This window comes from Mytilus californianus, unplaced genomic scaffold (genome assembly GCF_021869535.1).
Source record: "Mytilus californianus isolate M0D057914Y unplaced genomic scaffold, xbMytCali1.0.p SCAF_3, whole genome shotgun sequence".
Classification (NCBI taxonomy): domain Eukaryota; kingdom Metazoa; phylum Mollusca; class Bivalvia; order Mytilida; family Mytilidae; genus Mytilus; species Mytilus californianus.
In genome coordinates, this window is record NW_026262679.1 from 119,330,888 (window position 1) to 119,353,881 (window position 22,994).

Sequence of the window (22,994 nt, forward strand, 5' to 3'; positions counted from 1 at the left end):
AATAATAATAGTCTTCACGACAAACTTTTAAATCGACAGGCCCGGAGCTCAAATTTTGGAAATTTTTAGTTAGATTCTATTAACCTGTAAAGCTGATTTTTACAGGTCCGAAGACAATTTTACAAGCCTGGGCTGCTGGGCCTGTGGCTAAGCGTGAAGACAGAAATATCTAAGCGACATCTTTCGAAACAAAAAAAAACAGCCAAGGAAAAAAATTAGGCGGAAGAAAAAAAAAGTAATTAAAAACCAATTGTTCAGAGAACAATTGAAGTCTTTCCACCCATAACGATATATTTTGTGATATGAAAATATTAAATTTCGGTTTGAAAAGTCAGTTCCAGTGTCAAATGATATCTCATTGTTTGCTGATTCCAAAATTATATGGTTTCTATACATTTTTTTAAATAAGGGAGGTAATTTGTTACTTCCGGTCTGAAGAATGTCAATTCCGGTATTATTTGATATTTAATTTGACACTGCTTTCAAACATATACTGTTCTCTATACTTTTACATGAAATAAGTACAAAAAATAGCCACTTCCGGTTTACACATGGTCACTTCCTATTTGATTTTTCAAGGTCATATGTTTTGTAACCTAATGCATAATGTCCTAAGGGTTTCTGATGTCTTAATGTTAATTTAAAGCAAAGTTTAAAATCTAGAACGTCAACTTCAACTATGACCTTGACCTCAATTTCAAGGTCATAAATCAAGGACCTCAAATCAAAATACCCTAGTTCTTTATTATATATTGTTAATGAACTATATCATCATACGCGTAATATTAGATATACGAGGGGCAAAAACTCTAATAAAATGTTTACGTACCCTTTCAACTAAAATTTACGTGTTACAACATATCACAATTAATAATTCTGTAAAAATACTTTGTCTATCTCTTATACAATTTCTGAAAATAAGTGATAATAAGCCAAAATCAAAATTAAAAAATATGACCTTGACCTTTGACCTTGACCTTATTTTCTTTTCTTTTTTTGGACCAAGGACCTCAAATTAAAAGACCCTAGGTCTCTATCACTTATGGTTTGCAAGTAACAAATGCATATCGCTTATATCAAATGCATAAGGGGCAATAACTTTTATATGGAGTCTCCGGATAGCTTCGGTCAAAATTAATCAAAACATCCTGAGGATATAACCAGCTATTTGGTAAAATAAATTTGTCGGTTTCTTATACGGTTGCGAAGTTTTAGAAATACCAAGAAAAACAGTGATCGGGGAGATAACTCTGACATGGAAAAGTAATCAGTTAAGCAGTGTCAGTTTCAAAAGCGTATAAACGGTTTGATATCATATACCAAATATCTAAGCGACATATTGCGAAACAACCAAACAGCGAAGGAAAACAAATTAGACGGACGAAAAAGAAAATAATAATAATTAAAAACCAATTGTTCAGAGAACAATTGAAGGTCTTTCCACATCTTACGATTCATTTTGATATGAAAATATTAAAATGCAGTTTTAAATGACATTTCGATGCAGTTTTAAATGACATTTCGAGTGTCAAATGATACCTTAATGTACGCTGATTCCAAAAATATATGGTTTTTATACAATTTTGTTTGAAATAAGAGAGATAATTTCTTACTTCCGGTCTGAAAAATGTTACTTCCGGTATTATTTGATAGTTTACTTGACAATGATTCCAAAAATATATGGTTCTATATACTTTTACATCAAATAAGTACAAAAATAGCTACTTCCGGTTTACACAAGATCATTTCCAGTTGGATTTTTTAAGGTGATATAGCTTGCAACCTAATTTAAAAAGTCCTATGGCTTTAGCATGTATAAATATGAGTTAAGGCAAAGGTCAAAATCAAGAACGTCAAAATCAACTTTGACCTTGACCTCGATTTCAAGGTCATAAACTAAAGACCTCAAATCAAAATACCTTAGGTCTTTATTAGATATGGTTAACGAGTTATATTACCATACACATAATTTTACATATAAAAGGGGAGAAAACTGCCATTTTATGTCAACGTACACTTTCGACTAAAATTTAAGTGTTACGACATGTCGCGACTAACAATTTAGTAAAAATATGTTGTCGTTATCTTATACGGTTTTTGAAAAGAAGTGAAAATAAGCCAAAATCAAAATTAAGATTGTGATCTTGACCTTTGACCTTGACCTAATTTTGGTTTTTCTGGACCAAAGACCTCAAATCAATGGATCCTAGGTCTTTATCACTTATGGTTTACCAGTTACAAATGCATATCACTTATATCCAATGCATAAGGGGAAATAACTCTCATATGGAGTCTCCGGACCGCTTCGGTGAAAACCAAACTCATCATCCTGAAGATATAGGGAGCAATTTGGTAAAATAAGTTTGTCGTAATCTTTTACAGTTGCGAAGAAGTAGCAAACACCAGAAAACAGTGTTCGGGGAGATAACTCTTACAAAGAAAAGTATTCGGTTAAGCAGGGTCAGTTTTGAAAGCGCATAAACTGGTCGATATCATATACCAAATATCAAATCGACATCTTGCGAAACAACCAAACAGCGAAAGAAAAAAAACTAGGCGGAAGAAAAAAAAAATAATCAGAACAAAATCAATAGGTCCTTCCACGGAAAGTGGAAAGACCTAATAATCAGAACAAAAGCAATAGGTCTTTCCACGGAAAAGTGGAACCTAATAACAATAATAAGAACAAAAGCAAAAGGTCTTTCCACGGAAAGGTGGAAAGAACTAATAATAACAATCAGAACAAAAGCAAAAGGTCTTTTCACGGAAAGGTGGAAAGACCTTATAATAATCAGAAGAAAACCTATAGGTCTTTCCACGGAAAAGTGGAAAGACCTAATTATTGATCACTTGACCATTCCCTTCACTGAACCTTTTAAAATTTTAAAGAATTTACTAGACTATGTGAGTAGTCATAAATTCATTTGTGAGTTCTTTTTACAACAGTTGCTTTAAATTGGGTTGATTTTAACAAGAAAGTCCATAGTAGCTAATGTCCAAGTTCGGATTATGTCACGTTCGGACGGTGGAAATTTTCTTACGCAAAACACATTTTCACAAGAAACCAATGATGGTAACTTGGATTTTTGTAACTTTTTCTTGGGATATGATACTACTACTACTACTAGTGAAACATATTCAGTTGCATGTTCTGATATTTCTGAAGACGAAGGTTTTTCCAATCCGAAATTAAGGTTCATCATAACAAATGGACAAAATGGCTGTATTTCCACATCAAAAACTACTCTGAGTTCAGACTTACCTGTCCAGTTGGAAAAAGTTTGAATGCCTGGCATCTACTAGATCTATAAAAGTTAAATGCATTTTGTGTTTCAGAAAGATAAAATCTTTTTTTGGATTTTGATGGGCATTTTTTTTCGTTCATGCAGAAGGTGTAAAAATAAACTAAGTTGGGATACAACTTTGAGATGTTCCCTCTCAGGTAAAAACTGTATTGTATTGTATTGATTGTCCTTGATTGACATGGACAATAGACAGACAATAGGTATCTACACAACTATAGGTGAGTTTAAAAGGTTTAACTGAGTGGACAGTATCAAAGTAATTCAGGTGTTTGTTTATTTTTACACCTTCTGCAGATAGGAAAAAAATGCCCATCAAAATCCAAAAAAGATTATATCTTTCTGAGACACAAAATGCACTTAACTTTTATATATCTAGTGGATGCCAGGCATTCAAACTTTTCCAACTGGACAGGTAAGTCTGTACTCAGAGTAGTTTTTGATGTGAAAATACAGCCATTTTTTGTCCATTTGTTATGATGAACCTTAACACAGTCTGACGATGAAGTTCTTATAAATGTCTCAAAATTGAAAGTAAAAGTCATCAACCATCATCCATCAACTTCAAGATTTCACGAGCCAAAGACAGATAAAGAAGATATGCAATCAAAGAAGTAAGTAACTTATATTTGATATATATATAAACAGACGTTTTGTTCAAAACACAAAATAAACAGTAATACCAAATCATGAGGCATTGTGTGTGCTTTGTCGTCATTTAGGTTATGAAATAGTTGCCACTGGACGTTAAGCAATCAACAGTCAGTCAAATATCATGTTGATATTTTTTTGATTATATTTAGTTAACTAAGAAATATAACAGGACCCATTTAACTCTGGAAATGAAGAAATAATAGAAAAATGTAAAACAGTCTTCCTTCGTGCATTGTTATATCATAAAGGTCTCATACAAAATGATAAGGATCAGTTGTATACCGTGATAAAGTTTTCTCGTTCATCTGTGCATCAAAAAAATAAAGGAGTTTGCGTAATTTTCCTTGTCTGTATTGAAATAAATATTTTAGTTTGATATTTAGAAATTCGCAAATAACTTCCCGCAAAAGATTTGACCGGCCGTCAAGTTTTATGTCGGTATTTTGTCGCAGTCGGACTAAACAAAAGTTTTTACAATATCGCCTTCGTATTCATTCATTCGTTTTTTTTTTTTTATGTTTTTTGTTTTGCTTACTTGTGCACAAAAAAAGAACATATATTATACAATACATCATGGCAAAACACAAACAGTGTTTATTTAACCAACGAGTTTACAGATATGAATAGTAAGATTAAGGTTCCATTTGATACTTGATTACAGCCGGACATACAAAATACGGTTAAATACTACATTTCTATATCGGGAGCTATTTATTTGGGAGCAATGTATAATTCTATAGTTAGATATAAATAGTGACATAAAACAATCATATATGTGCATGTCCTATCTTCTTGGGTTTTTTTGTCATCTTTTTTAGAAATTTCGTATTTTCAGATCTTTGACAGTTTGTGTTAAGTTATTAACTTTTTTAAACTCGGGACGATATGAAGCTGTTTATTGTTGAAAACTGTATATGTTGTCTCCTATCTAGATATCTTTTATATTGTATCGTTGGGTTGCTGTCTCATTGATGTATACGCCACGTCTCCCTTTATTCATACATTATTAGAAAATATACGTTTTATAGACATTTGTTTTTTAGTCGTGCATAGACCATTTTTTAAATATCGTTAGGTTGCTGCCTCGTTAACGTCTGCCCTAATCGTACTCCTTTATAAATTCAACCCTCTTTACTGATCAAGAGAGGTGTATCTCTCTCTCTCTCTCTCTCTCTCTCTCTCTCAACTGCAATATTCGATTAATATTATTGAAATGTAGAGTAGATATGTATTTTTGCTGCGTGTTTGCTTGAATATTTATTATTGTTTCTTAATATTGTAGGTTTGCTGACAGTACCATGAGCAAAATCAAGTGGGCAACCGCCTTATTCAAACAATGGAAATCTACCAGAAATATTAGGGCGAATGATCCAAGTGTGGGACTTAGTCCAATTCGCATAGATCTGGCAGAAATGTCGCTTGGTGAATTGAATTATTCCATTTCCCGCTTTATTTGTGAAGTTTGTAAAACTGATGGAACTGAATATCCACCAGATACACTTAATGAAATTACGAGCAGAAGTTCGCGTTCCTAAAAAACAGACCGAAGAAATTTCTTTGAAGGAGGAAGAAAAGTTATGGGCAAGCGGTTCATTAGGATCTGATAACGCTTGTCATTTATTAAATGGTTCAAAGTGTTTGATTTAGCAAAATCAAAGGCAGACCAAGGAGGTATCAAGCATAAAAACGTTAAAAGAAAATCTGTCGTGGCATATCAAAATACCGAAAATCAAGCTAGGTGCGTTGTGAATTTGTTTGAATTGTATGTTTCTCACTGTCCACTGTTTCAAAAGAAAGCCGATGCGTTGTACTTGAGACCTTCGAAAATTCCAAACGGAAACATTTGGTATGCTGATCAACCAATTGGTAGACATAGTCTTGCTAACATTGTAGCTAGCATTTGTCAGGAAGCAGGTATAGGTGGTTACCGCACTAACCACTCACTTTGAGCTTCTGCCGCAACTAGGATGTACGACGCTGGTGTAGATGAGCAATTAATATGCGAGGTCAAGGGTCATAGATCGAATTCTGTAAGAAACTACAAAAGAACAAATTAAAAACAGAAAATGAAAAACAATTCCGGTATCCAAGGACGAACCGAATGTGAAAACAATGATTCCTGAAAGTTAAAAATATCCAAATCTGATGGCAATTTGTCAATTACATTGAATATTTCCATGAAGTGAAGTGTAATATTTCAGTCTGAGTATAGTAATAAATCTACAGTGCTCCTATATAATCTTTTTTTTTTAGTTTCAGTCGTCATGTCCCCTTAACACCGGTACAACGACCACAAGTGCAGATGTATTCCTTGTTTGATGTTTGTATTCACTTCTTACAAGTACATTTTTTCTTTTTATTTTCTTCTCTTTCACTTTTCCTATAGAAATACGCAGTAATATGGAACATTAATTCAAAAGGTAAATTTACTGCATTTAGATAGGAAACAATGTTAGAAGGGACAAATATAAATATCAAATGTACTTGTGGCAAGTCTTCTAGGTAAATTGTTGTCATCGGTTACATAGTGTAGGTATAAATCACAAAGATTTTTCCCTCAGGGTATTTCATACGCCTAATTGAAGACGGACAATAGAAAATAACTCTCCATTCCTGGAAAATAAGTTTAGGTTAGTCTATGCAAAGGTGTATACTATCTATAGGTTAGACAATAATTGGTCATGTTTTATGAATAATTAAAGCCCGAGGCGTAGCAGAGGGTTTTGAATGTTCATAAAACATGACCAAGTATTGTCTGACCAATTTAGAACATATTCAAACCTTCAAGTATCAGTAAAAAATCATCCTTTCTAATTGTAATAATCAAACCTTAATATGAGTTCACTTTAATTGTTAACATGGTTAATGAAAGGGATGTAAATCATATATTTAAGGGTCATTTCAACAGGTGAAATATAATAGCACTGATATAGTTTTTTATGGACAAATAGGATGAATTGTTCAAAAATGGAGTTTTTTTCTGCTTCAGTTAAAATTGTATACCTTTATATATCTCAAATTCCTTTATTTTGAAAAACACATGTTATAAAAATTACCTTTTCGAAAATTGTATATTTGTTTATTAATGATAAAACTTAATAAATAGATAAAATTACTATCCTTCCAACATCAAATGCTTACTTTTTTATTGACGAATGTATTGTTTTCACAAATTGCCTTTGCCTTATAGATAAACAGTAATTGTTTCTTACAAACTATTGACTTTTAGGTTCTCGTTTAAAAATTTGATTAAATATTATTCAAACTACACGTTTTAACCCCTTTTCATACTTTTGCGTGTTCTATATGAATAAAATAAATAAATAATTTAACTTTTGCAATATTCAAAACTAAATTTAAGATGTTTTTAATTCTATTATCATGTTTTAATTGAAAATGATTTGACAAACAACAGTACTCATGATTTTTTTTGTTTTTTTTTGCTCATTTCCTATGGAAATTGCCTCAGGGGTTTGTAATACACTTCGTTAGTACAGTTAGGAGTTCACTTTTATAATTAATCTACAATGAAAAGTCATTCATGCATAGCATTTTATAGTGCATGGAAAGTCATTCATGCATAGCATTTTATAGTGCATGGAAACTCATTCATGCATAGCATTTTATAGTGCATGGAAAGCCATGTACTATGAAAAATAGAAGGCAAAATACCGATTTTCCATTGGACGAGAAGGGGTGAGTATGTTCTAAGAAATTTAGAGCGAGGGGCTTGCCCCGAGCACTTAATTTCATAGTTTATACCTTTTCATAAGCATATATTTACAAATCAAGTAATCTTTTAATTGGTCTATTGATAGTTTATTTCGCTGACTACTTGTATCACAGGTGTTTGTAAACCGGAGCTCACTAACGAAGTTTTATGTTTTGTAGATCTACTCGCTAGTAGCATTGTAAAATATGTGATTTCAAAAGGCCCTTGACTCCAGAATGAAAAGATGGTAGCTACTGGTGTAAGTATGTATATTATTATAAACCGGAGTTTTACTATACATGTACTTCTTTACATAGTTAGATGATAAAATAAATTGACCAAAAGCAGGCAATAATTAAATTGCAGTGGAAGCTTTACATGTTTAAGAAGCATTTTTTTTCAATTTCACAGTAAAACTAAAGGTAAAATAAATTTGAAACATATAGATAGTTTGTCCCCATAGATAGTCTAGCGGATAGGCATTAAATAGCAACTTCCAACTAAGTTAAAAGATTATAGGTTTCGTGCTTTTTGGGGGCTTTTTTTCAAAGTAAAAAATAAAAGATTTATCAGAATATGTATATATATATAGGTGGCACATTCTATTCAGACATTATCACGGTTTTTTAATTCATGTTATCGTCCTGAACATGCATGAAATATTTGCCACTGGACATTAAGCAACCAATAATTAATCAATCAATCAATTCGTGACGAAATAGATCAACTTCCTAAAGAAGGTTTAAAAAATCATCACCAAGTTGCCTTAATTTCCCTTCACTAGGTTTCACACTTTTTTTGTGTACAAAGTAATTGCATGGATGATAAATTATTAAAGCGTTGTACTTTAATCAAGGTATAAAGAACCATATTTGTTACTCTTTATTTAAATGAAGGAAACTTGCAATTGTCCAAAATATTTTTAAGATCCAAAGATTTTAATAGCAGGATATTTAAAAATCAATGTGAAAACTAATAACAAACTATTTGATTTAATTTGGAACACAGCATTTTATTTCAAAATAGCTAGTGGCAATTTTTGTTTTAATTTCTTGATTACGATACAATGAAATCTTACCCTTGTGGTCATGCATGCGTAGTTACTTAGTACACGGAAAAAGTATGTACTATGAAAATAAGAAGGCAAATTCAAGAAATTTGATTGGACGAGAAGTTGTAAGTATGTGCTAATGGAGAGTTATAACAATCGATTTACGTCACTAGCGTGTTTTAACATTTGATTAGGACTTTACGTTTTGGATTTTCCTTGGAGTTCGGTAATTTTGTTTTTTTTCCTTTTTTCTTGTTAATAAACAATATAATGGAACTAAAAATAAGTTTGCAATCCGACAGAAATGGTTGGCTTTGGATTAAGTGTTTTGGCTGTTCTGGTGTGGTGTTTATATATGCTCTTGAACTTAAAATATTGACTGTTCTAACGTACGGTCTCGAGTGTATCTGATGAACCTTATTCTAGACTTCTTGACTGACATCTAGTATAATTTGTTCGGTACAAACGCAGTTGGACTATAAGACCTCGAGGGTACTATCAACCATGCCTATAAATGCAATTATCCCTTTATAAATTGCAGTCGTTGTTGCCTATCTCTCTTATCCAAACATTTGAAAGTCAAGGATGTATAATACTTGAGAAGCTATATGACCAAACGAGACATACAAAAATTAACCTGTTTTTTCTAAAGGCAATTTTTCGTGAGAAAATTTGGAACCTTATATTATAAATTATTTCTGTACTTATGAATGTCCCTTTGGTATCTTTCGCCTCTCTTTTCTAATAACGAGAAAGAAAGACCGAAATCGATACCTCACCTCGAACAGGTAAAGTGATATGATGTGTCTATTTAAATTGATACAAACGTTCTTTTATTGTTTCGGAAAATTGCCCATTATGCTGCAAATTATTCTTGGGTAATGTAGCTAAAGATTAATGAGCTATCTCATCTGGACAGACATCTGATATTACGTTGTGAAAAGATTTTTTTAAACCTTTGTTTTTTTCCGATTTTTGAGTGGTTTCATGTTGCTCAATCTTTCATTTTTTCTATGCGGGAGTATTGAGATGTCAAAAATTAGTTTTACCCCGACAAATGTTCAAGTGCATACCAGGATTCAGGAAACTCTTCAGTATTTATTTTGGTTATCTTTTTTTAATAATTTGAGATATTCTATACGGATTTCAGATATCTCAAAGTCTATATCAAATGTATTCTCTACCTTTGTGTCCTAAATACGATTATGAGCATGAAATAATTCATATAGCGTTGAAGACTAAAGTTGACCTGTATTTTTGTATTTTGTCGTTTGATCTCATTGATTGATATAACACTTTTCCCCATTACAATGTAACAAATCGGAATATTCCATTATCTTTTATCCTACAATATTTTTGAACGTTAAAGGGACATAATCTGTCGAATTCATGTTCACCAAATCGACTAAAATTCTGATATTTGATTTATAACATACCAAACTGTATATATCCAAATTACAAAAAGTATAAAAGAAACAATTAACAATGCATGAACTTGATAATATGTATCAGCATTTTAGTCATGTAAATTTTAGTCTTGACGCCATCTAATTAATCATCGAGATGACCTCCGAAGTCTGCCGACGGTCATATACCCAATATAAACATACATGTAAATATGTGAATATAAATACATAGCGACCATGTGCAATTACATTTTTTTCTAGGTCTGTTTGAATTCATATTATAGCTTCAAAAATATGTTAATCATCGTTTTTACATGTACAGGAATAATTTTGGGTGGAGTGATTCAGTCAACCAAATAGATCACCCCTGTTTCACTTTCAATGTTGACATCCTTTTTCGGTTAATAGCTGAACACGCTTAGTACATGCATAACCCATCCCCAGCTAAGGAGTTTAATTGAAATTCACATGAATACGGATTCAATGAGGTTAAATTATTGACCTAAAAGCCAATAGTACTTCAGCGATGCTTTTGTGCTTTCCATTTCTATGTAGCAACGTTTCAGAAGCGCCCGCATACGGAATATATATCTCCCAGTTGATACGATATCCCAGGCTTGTATTTCCTATAATGATTTCCTTGATATAGGGTTGCTGCTCACAAGGAAGCTATTAAATCAAGAGTTTCAAGTGGTGAAGTTGAAATCATCCCTCCGTAAATTTTACGGACGCCTTCACGAGTTGATTGACCGTTATGGAATATCCTTTTCACAGATGATAGCGGATATGTTCAAAATAACGTAACAACAATCCCGTCCCCTTTTTCCCCGAATGTGACCTACTGAATTAGACTTATCACCGACGTTTATACTAAAATAAAAAAAACACGAGGGTGCCACATGTGGAGCAGGATCTGTTTACCCTTCCGGAGCACATGAGATCAACCCCAGTTTTTGGTGGGGTTCGTATTGCTTTATTTCTCCATGTTCTGTTTTATGTACTGTTGTTTGTCTGGTTTTTTTTTCTTCATTTTTTTGCCATGGCGTTGACAGTTTATTTTCGACTTATGAGTTTGAATGTCCCTTTGGTATCTTTCGCCTCTCTTTTAAGCTTATTTTGACAAATTTGGGCTAAACTGCTAATAACGAAATATCATTTCAAAATTCCACTTTCATTAATACTTGAAACATAAATAATCGTATTTTAAAATTGTGTCTAAAACGTAACTAATGCCCCTTTAACAATTATTACCATAATCATCAGTATTTATTAGTGTAACGCAATTGAATCTTTAGAGAGAAGTATGGCGTGCGTAAAAAAAAGACATCATGTCAACGTCAAAAAAAGGCGAATGCAATTTTGAAAAACGGATTTAACAACAAACAGGTGTATACTGAACATGTCATGCTCTTGATAATCTCGTGTCTAAAACTCTTTTAAATTCAGGTGGTTTTGTCTTTAACATTAAGGTTCCTCTTGGTCATATAGCTATTCAAGTATACACCTTATCGCTATTTGGAAATCTGCGCCGTTTGATCCGAGAATCTGCACCGATTGAACTTTTGACGTCATACAACAATCACTTTTCCATTGTCAGATATTTTCTATTGTGATGTCAAAATTTTACGGGCTAGTAATGGCGGACAAATAGCGAAAATGTGTATTAAAAATCATCCTTGACTTTCAAATTCTAGGTTTTTAGCGATCTTGATAAAAGCAAGTCCAGATCAGCACTTCGGAGGAATCAAATTTATAAAATGATTTTATTATTTTGAAGATTCATAAAAGCAATGGATTCGCACCTTACACTGCTCATGCATAAATTTCTAAGACTCTACAGTGTGGGCATATTCTCAAACACATAAAGTAATACACGTATTATTTAATGGTACCAGGTACGTAAATGACGGATTTTCAAATTTTACAACCAAATAGAGCATGTAGAAATGCATTAAAATATCAGAAAAAGCGATATTTATATATTTTTTTTAAATCTTCTAAGATATAGCAAATTGAATATGTACAAATTCAAATGACATTTTCTCTGAAATTTGTCCAACGATTTTTTTCTTTAAAAATGAAAGTTCCGTTTCGTTGAATATAAAACGTAGAAGATTTAGCCTTTTCTGCCTTTTACGCGATGCGCAGAAGATTCAACAATGCATACAACTAACGAATCGGTGACCCCTTGAGGAAACTGTTTATCAATTAAAATTATAAAAAAACAGTGGCATTGACATTTAAAGGGAATTCATAGAAAAGAATTCCGAAAAATAATAATTTAAATCAATTGATGAAATATTTTGACGGTATTTATTTGCGTATATTCTATACATTTATTTCTTTTTTTTACGGATCTTTAATTTTCTAAACTCCAGAAAGTATAACAGTTACACATATATAATTTTTTTTCAATTTTCATTTGGGGTTACTCATGCTCTAGATGTATGCCAAAAAATCCGTGAGATAGACTAAGCATAGCCAGAAATTAGTAGTACTTTTGCTAATTAATATTCATAACATGTAAATGTGAATTGTACCACGTGATAATAGTTTGAACTGGACTGGCTTGATATCATTAAAGTCTTTAAAACACGGATATTATAAGTTGCCCGTCACAGAGTCCTTGTTTATAATCACTCTGATATTTCCGTAAAGTTGTCAGGCGGTCAAAACCAAAACAATGAACCGAATTTAGTGAATCTTTCGTGTTTTCGTGAGTTTATTCTTCTTGAAATAGGGGCATTTTAACTTTACGTGAGAACCTAGAGTTCAACGACTACACATACAAGGTTTGGACTGTCTTATTCTTTGGACATTCAAGTTTCAAGTTTCATCCCCGCAATCTGTTTTTGTAATGACCTTGTTAGCCAATTTTCAACACGAAGTTTGCAAATTTGACGTTTCAGCAATTTTAGCCTGTATTTTATACTGCAATGTTAAAAGCCTCTCGCTTCGATTTTTAAAATAGCTCAGGAACCTTGATTTTTGCAACGACAGTCATTATGTTTCGTTTAAATGGTGTATATTGTTGTGTATATTTATTTTCTGTCCCCGCAACCTGTCTATCACTTAAATTAAAGTTAAAACAGACATTGTTTTCAAAATTCCCTATCATTTCAATATAATTTCCGTGACCCGTATCCGATTTCTTTAGTATAATATTCAAATAAGCAAAGTTGCGTTGATTTCTGGATATGGTCCATTTTCGGCCACAGTACAGCCACACAAACACAAACGAACATGGTTCAGATATCCTGACTTAGTACGGCTACACAAAATCCAAAGAACATGGTTCAGATAGTCTGACTGAGTACGGCCACACAAACACCAAAGAACATGGTTCAGATAGCCTGACGTATTACTGACACACAAACACCAACATACATGGTTCAGATAGCCTGACTTAGTACGGACACACACACACCAACGAACATGGTTCAGATAGCCTGACTGATTCCGGCTATACACAAACACCAAAGAACATGGTTCAGATAGCCTGACAGTACGGGCACACAAACACCAACGAACATGGCTCAGATAGTCTGACTTAGTACGTCTACACAAAATCCAAAGAACATGGTTCAGATAGTCTGACTGAGTACGGCCACACAAACACCAAAGAACATGGTTCAGATAGCCTGACGTATTACTGACACACAAACAGTATGGGCACAACATGTGGTGGTGTTAGATAAGTTTATATGTGCACATACTTCAGACTTAGTCTATCTAGAGCATGTGTTCTAAAACTAAAATATGCACAGGATACCCTTTAAGTTGAGCAAGGTTATGAAAACGTAATACTATGCTCGCAACTGCAGGATGCTAGCCTGGATACTGCTGGTGATGAAGCACAAAAATGCGTCATTTTATATTTGATCTTCTATAGTTTTCTTTCATCGCTTATCAAGATAAAACAAAATAAAGGGAAGGGTTGAGTACTTCACAAAAGTTTGACCATCCAGATTTGTTCTGTACTTAGCCAGGAACAGTGTCAGTGATTGATTTTATTTATATAAAATGTTGTTTTGGGGGATTTTTTATTTGAAAAAACTTGGTGTTGGCAGTTTCAGATAGTTTCTTAGACATTTATTTAAAACTTGTCTTTTTTGAATTTGGGCAATGATAAGGGTGATAAAGGTAGTGAATTGTCTGACGTTGGAGATCATTAGCTGACCTGTAGGTGGGTTTGCAGATTTAATTGTATTGATGGGTAAATGTCATTTTGATATAAACAAATCAGAGCATCTTTTTTGGTTCATATCCCTATCTTTTAAACCTATTTCCATGAAGTCGTATTAGCCCTGCTTTACGTTAATTTTATTTTATCGAGTTTACTTTTTATTTATTTTAAATTTCCCTTATCTTAAAACATCGTTTTCTATGCTTCAACAGTATATGAGAAGAAATGAAGCTGGTGGATTTAAAGTGGTATTTTCTGATCTTTTTGGGTTGCAATTCTGTAAATATAGACAATGTTATTTCCCATAGGAACTCCCTTTGCGGCTAAAACTGTAACACTTTTACTAGGAAGTTTCGTGAAAAATTATATCCCAGAACGGAAAGTTGATATGCCCTTCTATTTTATTCAAAGGTCAAAATATAGGGCTGTGCGGCATATTTTCAACATTTATATGCCCTGAACTTCTAAGAGTTTAAACTTATACTAAAATTCTATACTACCCCTACCTCCACCTTTGGACCTCCTAAAAATTAAATTTTAGGCGCTACCATTTTTTTCTATACTGGTAACATTCTCAAGTTATTTCTCTATGAGATGAAACACAGAGATCATATCTGGGAACCAGTACGTTAACAAATTAACATATCTATGAATATTATATATCTCCCCAAAAGAAGCGTGGCTTGTGAAACAGTTGTATTTACAATGTACAAAGTGCAACCTTTAACCACATCGTTTACACAAATAGAATCGTTTTCAAAACAGCGAAGACAACCGTAAAATTTTTGTTGGTAATAATACTGAATAATTTAGCTTTAACTTGTTTGTCATTGGCTATCGATAACAATGATTTTATGCTCACTCAGTCTGTCAGAGGCCTTCCGGTGGGGATTTAAAGAATGATCACTTGTTACACATTTCGATACATAAAATGAAACTTTCTTTTCATGAAACTTTAAAAGATTTGTTTTAAATATTTTTTTATACCATCACATACAACAGTTTCATTTTAAAGAATAATAATGTTCAGAGCTGATATCATTAAATAATCCAAAAATACGTTTATTCATTGTAAAAAACATGAAGTTGATGGGGTAATTCACCAAACATCTTATAATTGATTACGAGAATAAGTACTTCTACGTTGTAATCATTTTAAAAGAGTGGCGTACTATTTATTCAATGTATACATGAAGGTTTTGTTTGTGAAGAGTTCCGGATAATTAAAAAATCATTTTATTTTTTTTGTTTAATACCTTGATTTTTGTTTTACATAAATCGATTCATTCATTCAGATATTTATCAGTTTGTCTTGGCTATTCAAGTCCTACACAACATCTCACGAATTTGGTCATTTTCTTACAAAACTTATATTCTTGTGATGTAATCTTTTGTTGAAGAATGAATGTTGCCCCTTTTTTTTCAATTTTTTGTCGTTTTTTTTGTGTCTCATTGACGTATAAGACAACCGGACTACCCCTTTCTTCATATTTAAAAATATACGAGTGACATCAATACCAATTCATGACACAAAATAGCTAAGTTAAACTTACAAGGTTACCGTACGACCTTCAACAATAAGCAAAACACACACTGTATAGCATGAAAGCTTCAAATGGCCTTGTCATGACAAACACGAAAGTTGAGTGGATGCAGAACAGAGCGAGTGAAAAAACACGGATACCGCATGGAAACTGGCAAATGGTCCGCAATATAACTTTGGTCAACTCCCTTACTTGAAATTAAAGACCTGGCGAATTCAAGTCCTTATCTATGGCTGAGATGTATCTTTAAACAAAAGGAAAATCAAGGTTTGTTTGGACATTTTTATAATGCAAGTCTTGGTTTGAAATTGTTTGCGAGTAAGCTTAAGGAGTCAATAACAAATAATCACTCCCAGAAAGACGGGAAAATCCATTAACAAAAGAAAACATGAATATACGAACTACAGTGCACAGTATATTATATACATATTTTATTTGCGATCATAAAATGTACGAAGTCGTCCATTACTATGTAAATTGGGTCGATTGAAAAAAAAGCTGAATATGTTTCTGTTGCCAAGGGTTTTTCACAAGTATAGTAGTTAGCAGAAAAGTTCACCAAACTATACATTTTACCTATTCAAAAACGTAAATGCAAATTTCACAAGGCTTGATCCAAATAGCTTTTTTACTGTCTAATAACTTGCAAGTACGAAAAAGACAGGACAGAAGTATATTTTGTCTATATATTTTGTGTTTGCACACTGTTTAAAGTTGATCATGCATTCGTTCTAAAATAAAATTTTGACCAGATAAAAGTTAAAAGATGACATAATTGGACAACCGCAATTGTTAAATCGCTTTGACGTCCAATCAAAAGATAATAATAACATATGCATTGTAACTTTTAAAGCCAGTTTTTGCTGAAAGAACGTGCGATATCACAAAAATTGATTGTCAAAACATAACAAAAACACAAGTAAAGAACGTTTAAGTATTCAATATAAATCAAAACACAAAGTTTATTCCTGATTAGTTTTGCGAATTATTTTATTTAGGCGTTGAGACCGTTTTGTGACCCCACAGTTTAAATAATAAATACGTCGTGAGTAATTGGTGTTACAGACGAACGTTAACCTAATCTGACCCAGTCAATGGGATATTTTAGCGCGCCAATCAATGGTTTCATCTGCACTGTTATGCACATGATTTTATTTGTCAGTATACGACTTTTTAACATTTATCAACGAAACAACTTTTGATCAATTGTGCGTAAAGAAATGCGTAGTTAATCTTGATTCATTTGTGATGATATACAGATAATTGTACAATGCATCTTATTTTTTTTACTGAATGAGCAATATATAAGACTACTAGATTCATACGTTCAGCACATCACTGGACCACTGTACACAAGCTGATCAAGTAAGTCTTTATATTTTCCTCAGTTTTAGTTTATTATTGGCAACTAAAGTTATTCTTTCCTTACAACTATTGTATCTACTTCTAGTACTTAACTTTTCTTTGACTTTTGAAATAGAGAAATATTTGCATTTTTCGTTCTTGATATTTGGTAAGATACTATTATTACAATTCTAAAGAACTTGAAAACTATTCTTTGTTCCATTGATAAAATCCTAACGTACAATTGATAAACAACACGCTTCATTTTCTTTAAAACACGCGCATTAAAAAAGAACATATTTGTTGTTAAACACATTAAAAACTGGAAACTGAAGTTGATTCGGTAAAAGCTACAATTAACAGAAGCTCTTCTCTGTGTGGTTTTGGGCCGTTTTTATAATAACATGAATGCAGATGCTGAGTATATTTCAATGAAACAATACGGTAAAATCATACCAGTTGTTTTTATTCATAATAAAATGGCAAATAACTACTCTTTTACGAGTCCTTATTACTAAAACATTCAAAAGAAGTCAGTCGTCAGTGATGTTTAAGGTATTATGGATGGCCCTCTGCCTCATGGGATCGTAAAATACCCCAAAAAAGCAATTGGCCTTCATTTTTAGTGTAAGAAGCAATTGTTTTTAGAATACAGAATACTTTTTGATTGCTTCAATATTTTTAATATGGCCTTATAAGAGACGATATCTCAGATAATTAAATTTTATAAAGGAATGTTCAGTAAACTTTATATTTTGTATTATAGAAACAGTTTTCTACAAGAATTTTGTAAGCGCTATCTTCTCATATTTTGTCTCAAATGTCTTTTTTTTTTGCTTTTGTTTTAACACCTATTCTACTTTAAAAATGAAAAGATCCTCTTATTTACACAAACTAAATAGAAGATTCTAATAAAACAAAGGACTATTAACCAGACATAGGGCGAATTACATTGCAATGTAGTGCATTATATTACAATTACTTTGACAAAACCATGCATTAAATTACAATTACAATTACATGCTTTTATCAAAGTAATGCATTACATTACAATTACTTTTGCAAAGTAATGCATTGAATTACACATTACATTTTGTAAATTTGTTTATTAATAGTGAAAAGAAAAATTAAACATTTTGAAAAACAACATGAAATCACAAAAGATTCTAGCATATTCATCAACTGTATTGAATTTGGTCAGACGTGTAAGAAGTCTATTCAATACAACTATTACATTTTAACATCATAATGGTTTTGAAAGATTTCATGATCCTTCATGTACATTAAGGGTTTCGAAAGGTTTCCTCTTTTATGCACATTCTATCAGGCCTGAACTTTCAAATGATATTTCTGACTATCCGACTGTTTCACAAAACCTATCAAAGTCGATAGCTCTTCTATCTTTGGTTTTAATGTTTCAAGATATACATCTCTCATTTCACTAAAGAAATTACAGAGATGAAGTTTGATACTTATTTAAACTTAATGTTAACTTTACTTTTTTAAATATACAAAAGTCATTCAATGTTTTTTATTATTTCAATCAAAATATTTACTCAGAATATCTTTCCTAATTATATTATACATAGGGCTTATGATCTATGAGCAAGTGTCAATATGGTGAAAAGATTAATTGTAAAACAAACTAATTAGTGTTTTATGACAATGTTCAATTATCTGTTATTTAATCATGACAAGGTATTCATTGATCTTTTGACAACAATGGAACACCTTTACAGTAATGCTTTTAATATCACTCTTTTTTTAAGGAAAATAATATGAAATAAAATGAAATAACAAAAAGAACTAAATTTGATATATAGTGTTGTGTTATTCCATCAAGTGATTCATGTGAAGTGTGAAAAATAAATAGAAAATTAATATTCAAATGATTATTTTCTTAGTTAATCAAGAAATCTTAATTTCTGTTTTTGTTAAATCTCCATCAATCTGTTAAAGATATATAGTATTTGAAAAAAAGTAATGCATGTAATGCAATGTAATGCATGAAATTACACAACTTTTTGCTAAAGTAATGCATTAAATTACAATTACATGTAATTCAAAAATTACTGCATTACACATTACATGCAATTACTTGGAAAAATGTAATTCATTACCGTGCAATACAATTACAAATTTGCATTACCCCATGCCTGCTATTAACTTCTATATTTCATGTATTAAAGACTATGTTCCAATCGAATGACAAAATGGTATGTTTAACCATTTAAGTGTCTTTTAAATTACTTTAAGTACTTTTGGAACACAAACAAATATTGCTGGGTCGAAGTCCTTTTCTTTCGATTTGGAAAAGGAACTCACAATGATGTTGATTTGATTTTTAACTTAAATATGCAGATGACACGGTTATGTGGTTCTAAAGAAGAAAGATCACTATTGCGATATGTTTTGATTATTTTTAGGAGAACTCATAAAGTGGCAATTAAAAGTTATCAAGATTAAAACAACGTATAAATAGTTTTAAGTAGAACAGTTTGTAACATTCAAAATTTGTTAGAATAAAAGCATGATTAAGAGGACCAAAACTTTAAAGTAACACTATTGTATATTATTTGTGAGAAGTGGACCAGGTCCTTTTTAAACACTTGAAAATGTTTGAAAGAACATGAATATATACAATGTAGAAAGTGAAAAAAAAGATAAAGATTTGTTTCTGCTAAATGCAAGCTTGATTCATTTGATAAATATGAATAAAAAGAGATCCGATGTAAATATTAATAAGACAGCAACCCAACAATAAAAAACAAACGACAACTAGAAGTCTTTACATATATCCCTGTATGGTGCAGAAGTCCTAACGAAGTATTGAGTAGCAGTGGGTTTTCTTATATGACTGTGTGGTTCAGATGTCTTGGGATATATTATCATTCGAACATGTGTTGTTTTGTAAATGTCTGCTACAATTGAAACAATCTACTCCAAATTGTTTTTCAGAATTAGGAAGATATCCGATAGATTCAAATTACCTGTTCATTTGTTATTTTTGTTAATTCATTTATATTCAATATAATTTATTAACTATGATTTAAATAAGCTATGTTTACCTTATTAAGAAAGAACACCTTGGTGTTTTGATTATTATTTTATCTAGATATAACGAAGTTGCTTCCATATATCCCAATAATATTAAGAAACTAACCGCCATTGGAGTAATTCCATTCAAATTGAGAAAATTAAATATTCTGTAATAAATCAGAAACAGATGAAACCGATATTTATTTTGTGGAATAATATAAAACGGCGCATATCTATCGTCTTAGTAATAAACTTAAATTCACAACCAGAGAAAAAAACGGCGCATATATATATCGTCTTAGTAATAAACTTAAATTCACAACCAGAGAAAAAACGGCCCATATCTATTGTCTTAGTAATAAACTTAAATTCACAACCAGAGAAAAAGCGGCGCATATCTATTGTCTTAGTAATAAACTTAAATTCACAACCAGAGAAAAAACGGCGCATATCTATTGTCTTAGTAATAAACTTAAATTCACAACCAGAGAAAAAACGGCGCATATCTATTGTCTTAGTAATAAACTTAAATTCACAACCAGAGAAAAAACGGCGCATATCTATTGTCTTAGTAATAAACTTAAATTCACAACCAGAGAAAAAACGGCGCATATCTATTGTCTTAGTAATAAACTTAAATACACAACCAGAGAAAGAAGACGGTATGTTTTACATGCAAAAGGAATTAATATACATATTAAATTTGCAAACGTTTGTGGCCTTTTTTGAATACGCAAAAAGAGCATTCTACGATCCCAATTAGGTATTGATTATTTTAATCTTATTCGCTATCAAATTTTACTCGAAAGAATATTTTGGTGAACAGAGCTGCTAATTGGAAAACGCATGATCCAACAAAAGTCAATAGCGTATACAAAACCCTTATATAATTTATAACCGAATGGCATAGGCAAGATGAATCTATTGTCAACAGTGTAAACCGAATACTTACATCGCACTTTACCAAATGACACACACATGATCAAACTAAAGTCAATAGGGTATACAGAACCTTTACACCATTTTTAACCAAAATGGCACACGCACGATCAAGCTATAGTCAATAATGAACCCTTTCACCATTTTTAACCGAATGGCACACACACGATCCACCTTTAATCAATGGTGTTTACAGATCCCTTACATGATCTTAAACAGAATGGCACACGCTTGGTCAAACTATAGTCAATTGTCTATATAGTTAAACCGAATAAATGATTTATTAAGATTTTGTCTTCGGCAGAATGAAGATCGCAATTTGCGTACTGTTTGCCATCTGTAGCGCTGTAAGCGGATCTGGAGGATACGGAGGTTATGGAGGATACGGAGGTTATGGAGGATATGGTGGTTATGGAGGATATGGTGGTTATGGAGGATACGGTGGTTATAGAGGAGGAAGAAACATATTTGTTGTAAAAGTTGGAGGACCTGGAGGAGGATATGGTGGTTATGGAGGATATGGTGGTTATGGTGGTTATGAAGGAGGTATTGATGGAGGTTATGGTGGTTATGGAGGTTATGGAGGTTATGGTGGTTATGGAGGTCATGGTGGTTATGGAGGTTATGGAGGTTATGGTGGTTATGAAGGTCATGGTGGTTATGGAGGTTATGGTGGTTATGGAGGTTATGGTGGTTATGGAGGTTATGGATATGGAAAGGGCAAAGGTAAGATAATGTTAGCTTAAAATCAATGTTAGATCATAGTTTTAATTGCTCATAGACTGGCTTGCTTTCATTTATCTGTTTGATAACAGCAGATATGTTGACATGGTATTCATTAACATCTTCCTACACTGCTGTATACTATAAATCAACATGGACACCATGCCTAATTTAGCAGAAAATTGCCAATCAACAATTTGTTGTCGTCAGTTCCAAACAAAATTACCTTAGAATGCATACACAAAAACTGTTTTTCCTAGAATTCCATAAATTGTGTTTTTTCGAAAGGAACCATGAAATCTAGATAGCAAAACTATTCCAGTTATCCTACAAGTCTATCATAAACGATCATCAGAATAATTAGTCGAAATAAAACAAAATTGAATACTAGTAATGATTATTAACCATAGTAATAAATCATACCAAAGTTTTTTTTTTACGACAAACAATAAGGTTTCTTTATATAAAAAAAAATCTGATTATAAAATTACTGAATTGAAAATTTGTCACGACTGCTCAAATAACAACAAAAAAACTGATAACATCGTGAAGCCAATGTTATGCTATATTTTACTTTTATGTTTTCAGGATATTAAAAACAGACTCTCACCAAAAACGGAAAACGAATGATATTGTTTCTTAATATTCTGATATAAAATATAATCGTTGCATTCAATTTGTGTTGAAATCATAACTCATTAGTCACTTCTTAGATTGAAGCACTACCTTCACTCAAGTCGCATTGCTGTTGGGTGTAATGGATGTAAACATCAACCTCTGAAATTTCATGTCTAAAGTTAGGTTTTATCTTTTACCATACTACCATACTCTCACAGACCCAGTATAAGTAGGATTGAAATATCGATCATTCGTTCAATACGGTAAGTGACAAAATATTTTCAAACAAACTGAAAGCTTCTTTTTTTCGATTTGCATAAATCTGTAAAAGAGAGGCAAAAGATAACAGAGGGATATTCAAACTCATTAATCGAAAATAAACTGACAACGTCATTCCAAAAAAAGAAAAGGACCAAAGAGACAAACAACAGTATACAAAACACAACATATAAAACTAAAGGCTGCATGAGAACACG

General features: G+C 32.0%; 1 protein-coding gene across 9 annotated transcripts; it reads left to right on the plus strand.

The window, feature by feature from the left end:
• The first annotated feature begins 17,170 nt into the window (after nucleotides 1-17,170).
• Nucleotides 17,171-22,576, plus strand: LOC127735973 (keratin-associated protein 19-2-like). Of its 9 annotated transcripts, none has more exons than XR_007998682.1 (5): nucleotides 17,171-17,220; nucleotides 21,466-21,603; nucleotides 21,736-21,753; nucleotides 21,844-21,903; nucleotides 22,489-22,576. XR_007998682.1 is itself a non-coding variant. In XM_052246443.1 (5 exons), the coding sequence occupies exons 2-5, from the start codon at nucleotides 21,483-21,485 to the stop codon at nucleotides 22,494-22,496; spliced, it is 234 nt and encodes a 77-aa protein (XP_052102403.1). In that variant the 5' UTR covers nucleotides 17,171-17,220; nucleotides 21,466-21,482; the 3' UTR covers nucleotides 22,497-22,576. The 9 variants fall into 9 exon arrangements, 3 of the variants coding, with proteins under 3 accessions (XP_052102403.1, XP_052102406.1, XP_052102405.1); XR_007998678.1 differs by having other exon boundaries at nucleotides 21,466-21,585; nucleotides 21,826-21,903; XM_052246443.1 differs by having other exon boundaries at nucleotides 21,736-21,780.
• The last annotated feature ends 418 nt before the right edge of the window (nucleotides 22,577-22,994 follow it).

Bases quoted from the DNA above. Each gene is read 5' to 3' on its own strand.
- LOC127735973 (XM_052246443.1), top strand. From the start codon at position 21,483: ATGAAGATCGCAATTTGCGTACTGTTTGCCATCTGTAGCGCTGTAAGC. The intron at 21,604-21,735 runs GTTATGGAGGAT...GTATTGATGGAG, and splicing joins TGGTTATGGAGGATATGGTG to GTTATGGTGGTTATGGAGGT. The intron at 21,781-21,843 runs GTCATGGTGGTT...GTGGTTATGGAG, and splicing joins AGGTTATGGTGGTTATGGAG to GTTATGGTGGTTATGGAGGT.